The sequence below is a fragment of the Scleropages formosus genome, chromosome 5 (assembly GCF_900964775.1).
Source record: "Scleropages formosus chromosome 5, fSclFor1.1, whole genome shotgun sequence".
Taxonomy (NCBI): Eukaryota; Metazoa; Chordata; class Actinopteri; order Osteoglossiformes; family Osteoglossidae; genus Scleropages; species Scleropages formosus.
Window position 1 is genome coordinate 5,966,197 of NC_041810.1, and position 17,360 is coordinate 5,983,556.

General features: G+C 43.1%; 1 protein-coding gene across 8 annotated transcripts in view; it reads right to left on the reverse strand.

Moving 5' to 3' along the window:
- Nucleotides 1-12,616, reverse strand: part of LOC108930833 (rap guanine nucleotide exchange factor 2-like) — an 81,121-nt gene extending 68,505 nt beyond the window's left edge. For 7 of the 8 annotated variants that reach the window (XM_018746281.2, XM_018746279.2, XM_018746280.2 and 4 more), the window contains exon 1: nt 12,348-12,616. In XM_018746281.2, coding sequence (XP_018601797.2) covers nt 12,348-12,416 — 69 coding nt within the window. In that variant the 5' untranslated portion in view covers nt 12,417-12,616. The remainder of the gene's footprint in view (nt 1-12,347) is intronic. The other variant, XM_018746284.2, reaches the window with a different exon arrangement.
- Nucleotides 12,617-17,360: the final 4,744 nt, after the last annotated feature.

Consider the following 17,360-nt stretch of genomic DNA (forward strand, 5'->3'; position numbering starts at 1 on the left):
TCAATCCCCGCTCAGTCTGTGTGGAGTTTGCATGTTCTCCCATGTCTGCGTGGGTTTCCTCTGGGTGCTCTGTTTCCTCCCACACTCCAAACACATGCTGGTCAGGATCCCCCCTAGAGTGTGAGTGTCACAGAGAGCGTGTGTTTCACTGATGTATGGATGAGTGACCCATTGTAAGTAGTGTATCTAGCAGTGGAAGTCACCTTGGTGAATAAGGTGTGTGGGCTAGTAACACTACATAGTATCCATTGTAAGTTGCTTTGGAGAAAAGCATCTGCTAAGTGAATAAATATAAATGCATCCCATCAACCTACATTAGGTCACACTACTGCTCACTTCCACAAACAATTATTGCACAAGGGGGGGACTTTTGCACTATCCCCAGTAAAATCCCTTTATATTTCAATTTATTGAACTGAACACACCACTGCACTTTATCCCAGAGTATTTTTAGTTTTGTAGCTTGTTTTTGTAATTTACAGTAGTAGTTACAGTATTTGTTGTATTCTACTTTCACACTGTGGTCCAGGAGAAACGCTCTTTCACTCCCATGTGTGTCCTACAGATTTGTGGGAATGACAAAAAAGTTGACTGACTTTTTATTGAATCACAGCAGGTCTCTGCAGCATTCTGACCACCACCATAGAATCTGCATGGAGAATCCTTCAGCCGTGCCAACATGTAACTAAGGTAACGAATGACCTGAAGCTGGAGATCTATAGCGCAGTTTAACTTTTCCCAGAGGGCCTATGGTACTTGCCTACGTCTGTTCCAGCCCCATACCGAGTCACCTGATTCCAGTAATCCCCACCTCAATTAAACCGGTTTTGCATGCCATCTGATTTCCCAGAGTCCACCAAACATTAGGTAAACTGCATGCACGCAGTTTCCCAGGAACAGGAGCAATGGCGAAGACTTCACTGTGGAAATTCAACACCATTCTGTATTCTTTTAATTCAGATGTCAGGTACATTCAACAGCAACGTGAAGCAATGTTCTGCGCCACCAACCATTTTCCTAGGTGCCTAACACTGAGAATCATTAAATTGTTAAAATAATACCCAAATAACTTATTCCTATAAAAGGTAATTGTAACTGATAAATACATGTACACCTGATTAACTGCCGCCAAAAACTGTGTCAAGCAGAGACCAAACATTTCACATAATTCTGTGATATAGAGCACATTTTCTCACTCAGCTTTTCTCCAGAGCGACTTACAATATTAAACTATCAACAACTATTCACCATTTGTATAGCTGGGCCATTTTACTGGAGCAGTTCTGGGAAAGTACCTTGCTCAAGGGTACTGTAGCCAGAGATGGGATTCGAACCTTTGGGGCCAAAGGCAGCAGCTCTGACGACTATGCCACCAGCTGTCCTCTGGTGTAATATGCTGTACACAGATGTCTACAGATTTCATGGCTAGAACTTCCGTTCCAGATAAGTGAACAGGGTTGGGGGTGGTGGGTGGCCATGGTTTCCCTACAGCATTTGACAACATAATGTGTGTGTGTGTGTGTGCACACGTTTCTTAACACTGGGGGAGGGGCTCACAAATACTCCTTCTGAGCATAAGCTAGTCTTATTTCCTCATTTATATTATGTGATGATACTTTCTATGTCTCTCTCTTGCTGAGGGTACAGGGAAGCCAACAAGCATTTACAAGCATATACATATTCAAACACACACACACACACACACACACACACACACACAGAATCTGAAGCCACTTGTCCCGAGTGGGGTCGCGGCTAGCCGCAGCGAGCCACAGCCTAGCCCAGCCGCACAGGGTGTAGGGCTGGAGGGGGACACACCCAGGACGGGATGGCAGTCCGTCGCAAGGCACCCCAAGCAGGACTTGAACTCCAGACCCGCCAGAGAGCAGGACCCGGCCAAACCCGCTGCGCCACCACACCCCCCCTCTTATACATATTCAACTCATATCAAATGTACAGTAGTGTATTCAAAGAAAGAAACTACAGCCCAGGCTCTGCCCACTCAAACACTCAAAGGAGCTGGTGTCAGAAATGAAACCTCTCTCCACAATCCTGCACTACAAATTAATTCACAAATATCTGCATTACACTATAAAGCGGAGGATACGCTGAAGTATTTAGTGTGCCGTTTTAAAATTCTTGGGGGGGGAACGGACAAAAAACAAGCTCATCTTAAACCATGTTGTAACGCTTAAAATTAAATTCAGCCAGTTTCTACAAACACGCTTAAATGTAATATTCATGAAAGGAAAATAAAGACAGCCTTTCTGAGCATCAAGCAGCAGGATTAAAGCAGATGCAAGCAGAACCTGAGAAATGTTGATATTTGTACTTCAGGGAACATATTTCAGCCAGATGGTGGAATTTGCTCAGTACAAAAATTCTCACAACACTTTGCCTCCCCTGCTTGTCTTGAGTATGCAAGCCTACATCCTCAAAACTTTTGGCTTTTCTAACCACCAGTATTTTAGACCCTAAGAAAGTGAATGAGAGGAGAAGAGGACAAAACATGCATCACTGTTTCAGAGGCCATTTTCCCCTAAATAAGCAATTTTTTAGTGTATTATCAGTGTCAGTAGCAAATATTGCTCTTAAAACACAGATGAATTTACATATAGCAGAGAGGTCTTGGCCGGTAGGCGATGAATCCACCGTCCTTAAAACTGCAGCTGCTGGCACTTGAGAAGTTGTCAGATGACCAAGATTCAGTTTCATAACTCTGAACAGGAAATTTTTTTTTTTTAATAAAAAAAAGGCAAGAACTGTGTGTATAATGTCATAAAAATCTTCCCTTAATTACAGACGGCAAACTGACAAGTCATAAAATGCTTTTAAAAACATTGCTGGCTGCTCTTCGGGGGCCAGTTCCCCAGTTCGCAAAGATTAATCTCAATCCAGCAGGATAAAAATGTACTTGTGAAAGGTCAGCGATATCTCGAACTGCCTGGCACTGCAGAGCTGGACCAAAACCCGTACCTCTGGTACAGCTGTGGAGTCAAACAAGGTATTCAAGTCCAAAGCCAGGAGTTCACCCAAGAGAGAGCACAATGCTGCTGTAAAGCATTTCTGAAACGCAGTGATTTACCGCTTCTCCCTGTCAGTCCTCTTCAAACGAGCGACAGCTGGTAGGGTAGTAGTTAGTTACTGCCTTTGGCTCCAAAGGCTGCAGGTTCCATCCCCACCTCTGGCTGTAGTACCCTTGAGCAAGAGGCTTACCCTAAATTGCTCCAGTAATGTTACCCAGCTGTATGAATGCGTAAATGACTGTAAGCTTATAACTGTAATAATAGTAACTTTAACACTAAGTCGCTTTGGAGAAAAGCATCAGCTAAATGAATAAACGTAAATCACTTGGGTCTCAACACATGAGTTGATCCTGCCTTGCTGCAAGGGGCAACCTGAAAAAAACCCTTTCTTCAAACAGGCCCGATTCTTTTTGTCTTTTGGCCAGGAATCAAATGATCCCCCATCAATACAGTTAGTCTCTGGTGTGAAAGCACATGGAAAACATACTGAAGAAAAAGCTACATCCATGGAAAATTCACTTTGTCTCTCTGCGAGCAAATAAGAGCTACATAAACAGACAACACATCAATGTTAAACCACTTTGTGGCATGCATTCGCAACAAATTATCTGAGGACTAAATGCCACATCACATAAAAAAAAAAAAAAAAAAGACATGAACACAAACACATTCACATACTTACATCAAAGTCTTATCTTATTCCTACAACACTGAGAAAACTGAATTCTGCATGTGCAACAACTGTATTGTAGACGTTCTATTTCTTTCCTGAATTGGGTTATCTACTCAAGAAAAACAGAAAATTAAAGTTTGTTACTGCAATCCATTCAATGAAATAACACTAATTTGAATTACGAAATGCATAATCTATTAAAAAACTGTCAATCACGTGAGTGACAGATGCACACCGGAGTAAGATTCATTGTGCACTGCGCTAAAAATTGTCATGAGTAACACAAATTTTCATGCGCTCAACCTAAGATGGAATTGTAAAAAAGACATGCAGACAGTTGTTCAGTTTGTTTTCCATATTGATTACATTACAAACAGATGCCTCAAACTTACACATATTCTTATGTCTGAAAAACATAGTGTGGTGCAGCTCCACGAAAGTGAAATTATATAACAGCAGCGCGCAAAGAATTACACTTAAAATGTACCATATACTTAAGCTCATACCAAAACTAATCATATAAAATTAAGCCTCTGGTGCAAAAACCAGGGAGTACAGCAGTTTTTGATTGAAAGCCACAATTAAAAAAATAAATAAATAAATAAATACAATTTACAACCGAAAACCTGGACACACAGGGGGGACCAAAAGCGATGAATAATTAGCTCATTTATTGGCCACATCATCAGCTCTGAACGTTGCGTAACTGATTGAACCCCAACGATTGAGAGCCTGCAGCAGAAAGAGACTAAACATCCTAGCTGTCAAAAAGACAGCAGGCAAAATGCTGATTCAAGCCATCCTTTGTTAAAGCGATGAGATGCCCAGCCTCTGCGGTCCCTTGCCCAACCGAAACACCCCCAGCACTAGAGCAAAATCAATAGAGGCAGCTGTCAGGAGCCGCCAGAGCACCATTAGGAATCTTCGGGATCAGCATTCCTTCTTGCTCCATTACCGCCTGCCGTGCCTTCGCATGCGGCTCTCCAGCAGCGAGGCCAACTGTGCAGCTTCTGCAAGGGAGGTGATTTATCTTTCATCGACTGACATATACCTAAACTTTAAAGTTGTCTTAATATCACAAAACATTTGTCATTTTAAGAGGGGGCAGCTGCTAGCGTGGTGTTTAGAGCTGCTGCATTTGGACCCAAAGGTCACAAGTTTGAATCCCACTGCCAGCTGTAGTACCCTTGAGCAAGGTATTTACCCAAAAAACTACACAGATGTATAAATGGATAAATAAGTAAATTAACACTGTTAGTCACTTTGGAGAAAAGTGTCAACTAAAAGAACAAATGTAAATGCAATCTGACTGATGAATGTAAAACCAGCCCCCCCCCCCCCAAACACAAATGACTGCCACCTCTCAAACTGAGTAACGCTATCCCCCATCTGACCAGCACCACTAATCGTTTGTGTTTCTGCCGTTTTCTGCTTGGATAGTTTCAACTGGGTAGCCAAAATGCAGTGGCAGAGCAAAGTGAAGTGGAGTGGGGTGGGGGCTACCCAAGGACATTCCTGTCATAGCGACATATTTGTGGCCCCCACTGTTCTCGTCTGTGTCTTTCCGATTCCTCCACCCCACTCCGTGTGCAGCCAGCCAGCTTTTCTGTACTCCCAATGTCACCTTGGCACAGACGACACAGTGATTTACCCTCCCCCTCGGTACTCTGTCACACCATGAACTACATCATGCTCCATACTAAGTGCACTGTTTCTGAAGGCTTGGAGACACAGAGACACTTAATTGTGCTCCATTTGTCTTTTATTGTTTTTTTGATGACTTTCTTTGAAATCTACAAACTGGGTCATTTTTATTTAATTCAGGGGCTGGTACAGAAGGAGCGAGGATGAAGCGAGGGCCTTCACCTCCAAGACAATTGCTCTAACTGCAATGCCATTTGCTGGCCCTGAAATACTACCCCACATCCCAACGGTTAGCAATCAGTAGGCTGGTGCACTGGTAAATACCCCACACTGCAACTAAGAAGACCCAAGCTCTCCACTGGAACAGAACATGACATCATGGGCAGCAGAGGGGTTTAAAGAAAATACACAGAATGCATTCACAAGGTCGATAATAACGAAAAGTGTTATGTGGGTCACCAGGCAGCAAGCCAATCATTATGCAAATGAGATGCAGGCTGCTCGATGGAAGCACCATGCAATGCGGGCCGATGATCCAACGGAAACTGCTCATTATCCGAAGCCCTTTTCACCGCAACTTCTATAGAGCCATAATGCACACATGCACACGCATCATAACTCAATCTTTTTAAATGCACTAAGAATTCCAAACGGACTCCTTGCACACCCCTAGCTGAAAATACTTCCAAATCCCACATCAACGAATAATGAGCCACATCATTCTTGTGCCTCTGTGATGCAGAGCTGAAAGACAATCAAGTGATGCTGGGAAGAGGGAAGCTGATTTTATATTTTATCACCTTCTTTTACAGTAATTCACCATCACATGGTGGCCACACACATGTATTTCACAATGGGTATTAAAAATTAACTGTAATCACTACAGACAAAAGTGCCAGCCAAAAATACTGAAAGGAAAATAATGCCGAAAAGCATAAAACTCTGGATAAACCTTTATGCAGCTACTCATGTGATGTACGTTGGTTCATACGGTGGAAAGTAAACTAGCTGCACTATAGAATCACGCATCTGCATCTAAGTATTTCTTTCTGCTAATGTAATGAACACACTGTATTTTCTACGAGATATACGTCGCTTTGGAAAAAAGTGTCTGCTAAATGAAGACACACATACACACACACAGTCTGAAACCGCTTGTCCCAAGCGGGGTAGCAGCTCCCCAAGCAAGATTTGAACCCCAGACCCACCAGAGAGTGGGACCTGGCCAAGCTTACTGTGCCAGCGCACCCCTCTCAAATGAATACATGTGCTGTAAATATAAAATGTAAAACCAAAAATAGCACTCGACTGGTAAACAAAACATACCACGGGCAGCATGGCAGCACAGCGAGTAGCTCTGCTGTCTCACAGCGCCTGGGTGGTGCGAGAGAACGTGGGTTCGATCCCCGCTCAGTCTGTGTGGAGTTTGCATGTTCTCCCCGTGTCTGTGTGGGTTTCCTCCCACAGTCCAAAGACATGCTGGTCAGGTTCACCCATAGTGTGTGAGTGACAGACAGAGTGTGTGTTCCACTGATGTATGGATGAGAGACCCAATGTAAGTAGTGTATCTAGCAGTGTAAGTCACCATGGTGAATAAGGTGTGTAGGCTGATAACACTACGTAGAGTTCATTGGAAGCCGCTTTTCTTGGACTAAAGGGTCTGCTAAATATGTAAATGTATTAGAAATCGTGTTTCATTTAAGAATTTAAAGGACATTTCTTTTTTGATTCAATTCAAGTTCCGTTATTTTTAAACAACGGCTAGCAAACAAAAAACTTGAGTATTCTGGTGTCGCATATAAGAAAACTGAGTGAAAACATTTAGAAATGAAAGCACAATAGGGCAGAATTACAACATAATTGCAATAGCGCACTGTGTATTATTTTAACATGAATAATGTGTCAAACAAGCAGATAAATATAGCACGGCATTATTATGCAATGCAGAATTTGTGTGTCTTTACCCTTTTTGTTAAACAATACAGCATAAGGAGGTTTTTGACTTACAAAGTTGTTGGAACAGACCCCCGTCACAAGTCGAGGAGTGTCCGTATGCCAAACTAGACTTTATGAGTGTCAGTGCACGGCCACGGTCACATCTTCATGAAGCCAGTTGCAAACACAGAAAAACAGCATAAAGTGGTAAAAGCAGAAACAACATGCACAGTCCACGTCACACTGACTACAAGGTCGCCACAAAGAAAATACTACATTTTGGACTAAGTATGAAACAGGCAGGCTGTTCCTGAAAGCAACACCATCACCTTAAAATGCCCATGTCACGCTTTGCCCCTCACATTTACAACTGCATCTTCTTTCCTCCTATTTCAACTCCTTACAAACATCTAAGTCACATCCTTTCCTGACTTGCAGCTTGTGTTTTTGAGTTAGTTCCTCGTTTCACTGAAACTGCAGAAATCTTTTCTATATTTACTGCTAGTCTTACAGGGTCATTACATGTACCAGAGAATTTTATTTCTCAATTTTAATGGAAACCCACAAGGAATAAAATACGGAAATGTTATTGCTTTAACAATAACATTTGACTGTTTCTGTTCAAAATAACTAATTAGCCTTTCTGCAACCGTTCAACAAATAAATAACTGAAAACACACTGAACTGAAAGTGTTTGTTGAGGTCTCGCTATAACTTACATTTACTGCACTACACCCATAATGGCAAAGAAATTGGTTCTTTATAAGGTATGTTGTCATGTGGGATTTAGATGTTATTCGGCAAAACAGAACTACAACTGCCACATTTTAAAACGTATGCAGCTTGTAAGTTAAATAAATAAATTAAAAAATAAATGAAATCCCAGGTAAAAAAGCCCAACACAGTGGCACAGTTCGAGATGCACAAGAGTACAAAGCCAAGGAAAACTGCATCTGAAGATTCAGTGGACAGCAGACGGGAAAGATGCATAGACATCATCGGTCACAGTTTAGCCCCTAACGCTACAAATCTGTTGACTGAAACAGACACAGCACCAATTAAGAAAAGAGCGCACTTTGCACTAGCTAAGCACAAACATTTCACCAAACGGTGTGACTACAGCACTGTTTCGCAACTATTCTTAAAAAGTGGCAATTTCCCCAAGAATTCACATCTCTACTGTATCGGCACAGTGCAAAGTGCGGCAGAAATTCCGTTAGTAAACATCGGTACTTCCTACAGAGCCAATTTCAGCATGGATTAAAGGGCCACTGAGGTGCTTCAAGAGATGGAGTTCACGCTCGAGGGAAGCGGTGCAAGGATCGAAAATGACACTGCAGCCCCAGTGAGTTCAGCAGCGTAACAAATATTTGAATATCAGTGGCAGATCTCTGGATATGCATCTTCGTAGCTTTGGGACGACGGGCTGAGTTAGCGGAAATGTTGACAGCAACTCGCACTGCGCAACCAGTAGAAAGCAGGGCTATGATGACCATTTTCTGCTGACAAGCGCTTTGAGCGGTCCCGGCAACCACAACCAGTCACAGGTGACAAAAAGCCACATTACAAAGCATCCAGATAGCATTCAGCAGAGGTAGAAACTCTCCTCAAATTCAGTTTGTAAGTCAAACGAAGCAACGCGAGGGGGGGAAAAAAATCTCTTAAAAATTTGCATTAAATTCTCACACATTCTAGTTACAAGCTAAACAACTGGCTTTTGCAGAAATTATTCCGAAATTCCACAGATTATTCTTATTCCAATTGCAAACCGTTTATTAGTTGCTTTGAAAAACAGAGTAAACTTATATAAGTAAATTTATGAGTAAACTATTTTACGAGTGCAATTCAGAGCAAGAACTTTGCTTAGTTGTAAAAGTGAGACTCAAATGAGGAGTCTCCAGGTTAAAATGTCACTTCCTTAACCACTAACCAACTGCTACCTCCAAGGTAGCAAATGTATTAATATGCCTTACCATTTTACCTTTCATGTAACAGCGTTACACGAGTGGAATGACTGGGCAGCCCATCATTGATCTTAATCAAAAGAGTGATCTACAATGACACAGCATTGGAGAACAGGTGGCATTTTAAGGCTTTGTTACGAAGAAAATGCTGCACCATTGCCGTCAGCCTGAGAGAAGGAACTAGAAATATGACACGATTCTGATTGCAGAAAGGATACGCAGGTGCCTTCAAGGTGACCGAGAATGCTGTCAGCTGGCTTAAATACCACAGCTATTTGGTAAGGAACAAAACACATAAGGAACGTATCACAATGCAAATATAAGAAGGTCAATTGTCATAGTGACCACGTCAGTCATTCCTCTCATCTAATGAGAACACTCCTCGGGAAAAGAAAACTATATGTATATACATAAAAATTACGAGTAATAGAGTGACCAGCATACAACTGATTATAAAAGGCAATGAAAGACATTTGTCTGTGTATTGCATAGTATTTTAAGGTCCTCAATTCAAAACCAGAGAAACAAAACAAAAAAAAGAAAGCCCATTACAACTATGTAGGTGACGTCACCGGAGCAGTTAGAGGACAATTCCATAAAACCATTTTCCACCCACGGTGCTATGCCAGGCTTACTTTGCACACGCAGCAAAGCGGTAGAGCAAAGACGTCAAAGCTATTTCTGGTTGCTAATCACAGCTAAAGGCGAAACAAACAGAACGCAAGTGTCAGGTGTGACTGGGTAAAAGCTGTTTACAGCAAAACCACATTCAGCAATAATCTGCCACACAAAAGAGGTGCAAGAGAAACGGCAGCACCCCGTTGGAAAGCGGTGCGAGTCACCAGAGTAAGCACCGCTCCCGTAGCACATTACCACGTCGGGCGATGATAGGGTCCGAATCCTTCTACCCTGTAGATGTGGGGCTACACCACCTGGAACAGCAGGATTTTTAGACCAGCATGTGGGCAAACCACAGGGCCATCCTCCATGTTCGGCAGTTCTTTCTGGAGCACTTCCATTACCACCACCACCCTGCCCACCATTTATTGAAAAAAAAAAAAAAAAAGAATACTCCACCATAAGATATGAAAATACGAGTGTCCTCCTAGTTTAAGGAAAAATCTGTACACAAACATCGAACTTGACTGGTACTTTTCACAATTATCTACAATTTTTGCAGTCACTGTACTTCTCACACACTTTTTTTAATCCACATAAATGGAGTCACTAATACAACACAGGGATCCCTCAATGGAGAGACTGATTTCAATGTCTTGTTAATCAACATTAAACTTACTGTGGACAAAGTGACATGTCAAGCACTAACAGAAATATACCTGATATGTATACATCTCCCTATGTCTGTGTGAGTTTCCTCTGGGTGCTCTGGTTTCCTCCCACAATCCAAAGACATGGTGTTCAGGTGGATCGGTGACTAAGTCACCACCCATGGTGTGTGAGTGACAGTGAGAGTGTGTTCCACTGTCGTATGGATGAGTGACCCATTGTAAGTAGGGTATCTAGCAGTGTAAGTCACCACGGTGAATAAGGTGTGTGGGCTGATAACACTGCATAGAGTTCATTGGAAGTTGCTTCGGAGAAAAGCGTCTGCTACATTAAGTAACGTAAATGTACTCTGCAGTGAGTAAATAACTAATCCATTCACAAACTATCATTAAGTTTTAACATGACATTTGAATGAAGGAAACCTATGATGACAACACTGAAACTGTCCCACAGCATTTTCAAGAATCTTCAAGAAAGGAATGCAGTTACAGTTATACACAGGAGCAACATGAAACCACCTGGGACACCTCACTCCTCCACCAACTCACATACTGTACAGTGGTCTGTACACCATCAATATTAAAGACACTGCTGTCATTGTATTGCTGAGGTCAGCACTACTGCAGCGGACACAAGTTCATATTTATAACGTGAATTAAGTTACAGCTCATGCTAAGTTACTGTTATTAGCATTAGCTGACTGTTTTACCCAAACTGACCACTTCAGCACATACAGACAGCTGATTCATTTACTATAGTCATTCTGTTCTTGCTACTTTGAAGCAGTCAATGCAGCGTCACTGTCCGACAGCCGCTGCCAAACGCCAAGGATTCAGAACTCATTCCGCATCCCCCGCCATCAATCCTGATCACCTTACCTGCTATAAACCTGTGTGTGAGTGTCACAGAGGGAGTGTGTGTTTCACTGATGTATGGATGAGTGACCCATTGTAAGTAGTGTATCTAGCAGTATAGTCACCACAGTGAATAAAGTGTGTGGGCTAACTCTACATACTATAGTATCCGTTGTAAAGTCGCTTTGGAGAAAACTGTCTGCTAAGTGAATAAATGTAAATGTAAACCTCCATCGAGGGAAAACTGATCATTAACTGTTTATATTCCACTAAGTCTAAGAGGACTTTGTGTGCAACACACCACAAGGACACGATGACAGTGTTAGTGAAAAATGACAAGTCATTAATCAACGTTCACCGGTCGAGTTTACAGTTTGTAGTCAGTACTGAGTAGTCCTGAAATTAACCTGAATCTAGTAATACTACTAGGGCCAACGAAGTGAAGTTACACCGATATGGATACGTTGATTGTTTTGTTTTTTTCTTTTCATCTTCCCCCAACCAAACCCCACAGGTAACATTTGATTTGGAATGAGACGACTGTTCTGAACACTAAGTAGTTCAGTCCAGGTGTCCTTTTTAATAACATCATGGAACAGCTGCGGTGTAGTAGTTAGAGGTCCGGCCTTGGCTCGGGACTAGAACTTGAAGTCGCAGGTTCGAATCCCACCTCCAGCTGTACCTAAGCAACGTACTTACTCTAATTGCTCTAGTAACATTACCCAGGTGGAAAAAATGGGCAAATAATTCTAAGTTTGAAATAACTATCAACTGTGCTGAAGAAGTCGTACGCGTGACGTGGTGAGGTAAATCCGCTGAGGCGCTCATGTCACACCTCACCTGGAACCTGACCGTGCAGTTTCAACGACAGTTCTTCCACGCCTCAACGATTACATTCGCTTTCTAAAATATGAATATATTATTTAAGTGATAGAACGAAGCTGAACGGCGCTGGCCCACCGACCTGTTGCGTTCTCTCCGCCGGGTTCTTCATGACCGCCTGTCGAAAGCGGTTGTCCACGTAGGACGCCATTCCGGCCGCTCGGTGACACAACTAAGCGCGAGGCCGAAGCTCGAGGCGGAGAAGGGAAGAGGAAAAAAAAAAAAAAAAAAAAAAAACCGTTCCCGCTCACGCGGGGTCCCAACGACAAAGCGGCCCCCTCCCGCCGCCCGTCTCGTGCCCTCGCGTGCTCTCGACGTCTCGCGGCGGTGTGTGTCCAGGCCGAGCCGAGCCGAGCCGAGCCAACAACGCTCAGCCCCTTCGCCACCTTCCTTCCCTCCTCCCCCGGGGATCCTCGTCCCACAGCCGCCGCCGAGTTCTCCGCTCCTGAGTCCTGCCGAAGCGAAGGCAGCGCTTCTCCTCAGAGAAAGTGCAGCTAAAACTTTATCTTCGCGCCCAACAAGTTAAATTGCGGTAAAAAATGGCCCCCGCTGCAGGGGGGAGGGCTGCTTATGTAGCTAGTTAGCTTCGCTAGCTAAATCTACTCCCCATCCCGGCCATTGGAAAGTCGTCGTGTTCCAGGTTTCGGTCGGGAGGAGAAATCACTGGTCGCAGGTTAAAATCCAGCGCCCACAAACACTCCCATGAAGGTGTGTGAAAGTCCGCTTCTCTTCGCGGGGAGGATGGGGAGGGGTGAAAGGCCGGTACGCGCTTCTTGTCCATGGGACGCTGCCGGGGACGTCAGCGAGGCTCGCGGCGCTCCACCACCATGGTGACTGGGGGGGGAAGCTTCGGCGCCCCGTGTCATTTCACACAACCGAGGGCAGCACGGTGCAGCGGGGAAACTGCGTTTGGCGCCACCTGCTGCACGGAGCTGGGAACGACAGGAAACGAAGGCCGAGATTGCGGCAATGGACACGAAATGACAGAAGGCGTCTCACACACACACGTTGGCCGAAGCCGCTGCTCCCGAGCTGGGTCGCGGCGAGCCGGAGCCTAACCCGGCAACACAGGGCGTAAGGCCGGAGGGGGAAGGGGACACACCCAGGACGGGACACCAGTCCGTCACAAGGCACCCCAAGCGGGACTCGAACCCCAGATCCGCCAAAGAGCAGGACGGCGCCAGAAAGGACTTTATTTATTTGCTTTTTTTATTCTATTGGACTTTCGTTTAATGTAAGGCGGTACCGAGGATAGTGCTGTTACTTCGCAACAACGCCTAGGCTGTGCGGGAGTGGGTTCGAATGCGGATCCGCAGGTGTGGTGTTTGTGTGTGTTTTCGCTACTTTTTTTTTTTTTTTTTTTTTTTTTAAAAAAAAAAAAAACATTTCTTTATCTTACTTGGGGTTCGAGTCCCGCTTGAGGTGCTCTGCGATGCAACTGGCGTCCCGTCCTGGTTGTGCCCCCTAGGCCCTGCGGTCTCCGGTTCGCCGCGACCCCGCTCGGCACAAGCAGCTTCACCCAGTGTGTATATATGTTATATAATAATAATCATATATACAGTATATATTAAAAATTATACATGCACGCTACGCAACTCAATGCCAAACAGCGTTTGGCGCCACCTGCTGTACGAACCGAGGAACGACACCATTAGGAGGCTCGGATGACGCTAATTTCACGTTCGCTGTGTAGCTGGAGCGGCTGCTTCTGAACGCTTTTTTGGCCTTTTTTCTGGCATATTTCCGAAACCAGCTCAGTCTGTGTGTAGTTCGGGTGGGTTTCCTTCACCTGGTTCTGCTCGCCTACAGCTCACCAAGGCGATTCCAGCAACAACGTACTTTTCTACAATGAATGAATCCGTCCCGAAACAGTGTCTCTTTCTTTCTGCCATTCATCATAAACAATAGATTAAACTAATCAAATCAGACCTCTAAATTTAGCAAATGATTGTAGGGAAAAAAAATTCGAGATTGGAATCCAGGCAATATGACATTGAATAATAATCTTACAATAATTATGTAATTAAAATTATAAAATGCAATATAATTATATACATATAATAGCAATTATTATACAGACAATGTGAGTAAACATTAAAAATATCAGTTTAATTGCTTTGTAAATTCCTTTGTTCCTTTATATTTGTATAAACTTTTTAAATTAATGAAACGGTGGACTATGTAGAACTCATTAGTTCAGTTCACTATCTAGACATTAATCAAGGTTATTTCAATGCTATGATTGGCTGTACGTATAAAATTGAACCTGATACATGTTCAGTCACTTTGCATATGTTTGTTTTTCTCTGGCGGGGGTGCGGTGGCGCAGTGGGTTGGACCACGGTCCTGCTCTCTGGTGGGTCTGGGGTTCGAGTCCCGCTTGGAGTGCCTTGCGATGGACTAGCGTCCCGTCCTGGGTGTGTCCCCACCCCTCCAGCCTTACGCCCTGAGTTGCCAGGTTAGGCTCTGGTTTCCCGTGACCCCGTATGGGACCCGCGGTTCCGAAAATGTGTGTGTGTTTTTCTCTGTATCACAAGTGGTACCAATGGAAGCAACTAGATAAACTCATTGAAATCGGAAGTAAAAGTCAGCATTCATAATATATCCAGGCTTGTGTTGCAATAATTTGTATTTATTCATTTAGCTGATGCTTTTCTCCAAAGCAGCTTAGAGTGTTAAGGCTACTATTATTTACCCTTTTGTACAGCTGGGTAATTTTTTTTATTGGAGCAATTGAGGGCAAGTACCTTGCTCAAGGGTACCACAGCTGGAGGTGGGGATCAAACCTGCACCCTTTGGATCTAAAGGCAGTAGCTGGAGCCACTATGCTACCAGCTGTCTTGATTATAATAATTCCTCACACTTCTTATGGATTCAAGCTTAAATCTCTTCCATTCTCTTACATGACAACAGGTATTGTCAGAAGAACCATGTTTAAAATGAAAGCTTTCATTCTCCACCATGGAATCCAGATTGTTTTCAAGTAACAATTTGCATATGTGACAATGAAGTTTTGACCCGTGCTCACAAAGACCCCTTTACGCGAAGTAACAACGATCCTCATCTTTTGAATTTCGGTAAGTTTTATTTGACTGACTGAGTCTGAATTTGTTCTTTTAAGTTAGATTGCTCCTCACAGGTGCTGCACAGTGTGGTGGCTGCTGTCTTGCCTTTTATTTTGTTTCATTTTTTTTAATTAAATAAGTTTATTAACCTTGAGTACTGCTACAGTCCCCAATTTTTGTAATAATAATGAAAGCATGCATTCCAGAATTATACTATAGAACTTTATAGATCTGAGTCCTTCACAGCCTGGTGCAAATGTTTCACTCTCCAGAGATATGCGTTTGTTCATTAACAAGAAATTGGAATTCATAACTGATGTTATGAAATGGCTCATTTTATCTTATTTAACTCATGGGCTTTCATTACCGCTTGGAATATAATGTGCACTATATCTGTGTCAATTTCCCCTGCTGCACAGAAGAGATCTCGTTGTGAAATATTTGTAATGAACTGTTGAGAGTCCCCAGCTGAACTGACTGCAGCCGTTTGTGCAGCGAAAACACATGGGATGACAGACCTGAGACAATAGCCTTTCAGTGTTGACATCCCCATTGTCCAAGTGTCTCCCTCCATTCTCCGTACACAATGCACCATTCTCTCCTACGCCATTCCTCCTCTTATAATGAGACAAGTGAGACGTTGGAGGTTGTTTCATATCCGGCTGTAATTTGACCCACCCGCTAAAAATGACTCTGATCCTTCTGGGCAAAACCGAACATCTTTGCTTGGAGGGGGAAATTTCATTCGTTTTCTGAAATTGTCTTTTTTTTTTTTTTTTTTCTTCCCCCCCCACTTGTGGAAAAACAAAATTATCAAATTTAACTAATCAAACTGAATCATGCATTATAGCTGTAGAAACTGTTATCCTCTGTATCTGGTTTTAACATAACTGAGCTTTATAGTGTTTAATAAAAAAAAAAAACAGCGAAATACATTCACTTGCCACTTTATTAGGAACACCAGTCTCATAGTGAGTAGGACCCTTCTTTGTTCTCAACAGCCTGAATTTTTCAAGAAACAGATTCAGCAAAGTGCTGGAAGCATTCCTTAGACATTCTGGTCCATGTTGACATAACATCATGTAATTTCTGCAGATTTGTCAGATGCACATTCATGTTTAGAACCTTCTGTTCTATCACATCCAAAAGATGGTCTTCATTTTCATGGAACCAGTGGAACCCAATGTGGTCTTCTGCTATTGTAGATTATCCACATCAAGGCTGAACATGTTGTGCATTCAGGGATGCTTTTCTGCAGGGCTTGAACCAGTCTGGCCGTTGTCCTCTGACCTCTCTCATCAACCAGGCATGTCCACCCACAGAAGTGCCCCTCAGTGGATGTTTTTTTTTTTTTTTTTGCTTGCACCATTCTGCGCAAACTCTGGAGGCTGTTGTGCAATGCCAGGAGGTCTGCAGTTTCTGAGCTACTCAAACAACCCAATCTAGCATCAACGACCAATCTGTTGTGAAAGTCACTTAGATCACAATTGTTCCCCATTCTGATGTTTGATCTGAACAATAACTTAAGCTCTTGACCTATGTGCACATTTTTATGCACTGCGCTGCTACCACATGACTGACAGGTTTTCCTAAGAAAGTAGCCAGTGAGTGTAACACACAGGTCTTAGAGACAAAATATTTAATCTTTCCAAGTTTGATGTTCATTATTAACAATATGAGAAATAAATGTGATTGTTACATATCAAACTTCAAAATTATTTCATTGTTTTGTATTTTGTAGCTTTTGAAAGTGGATGAAAATGTCAGTTGTTGAGCAGCTTTAAGTGTGCCGTGCCGTCATCAGCAATGCCAGTAAATGAGTGTTTGTGTACGTTTGCATGGGGGGGGGGGTTGCTGACAATGTGAATAATACAGTCCTTTACCACAAACACACCTTGTGTCAACAATCTTTCGGATGACTCAAAGAGAAAAATGTCTTTTAAGCGCAAGGAGGGCGAAACACCTTGGCAGGAAGCGTTGCTGATGGATTCCCCAGCTGTGCCTGCCAGGACATCCTGAATGGATGTGTA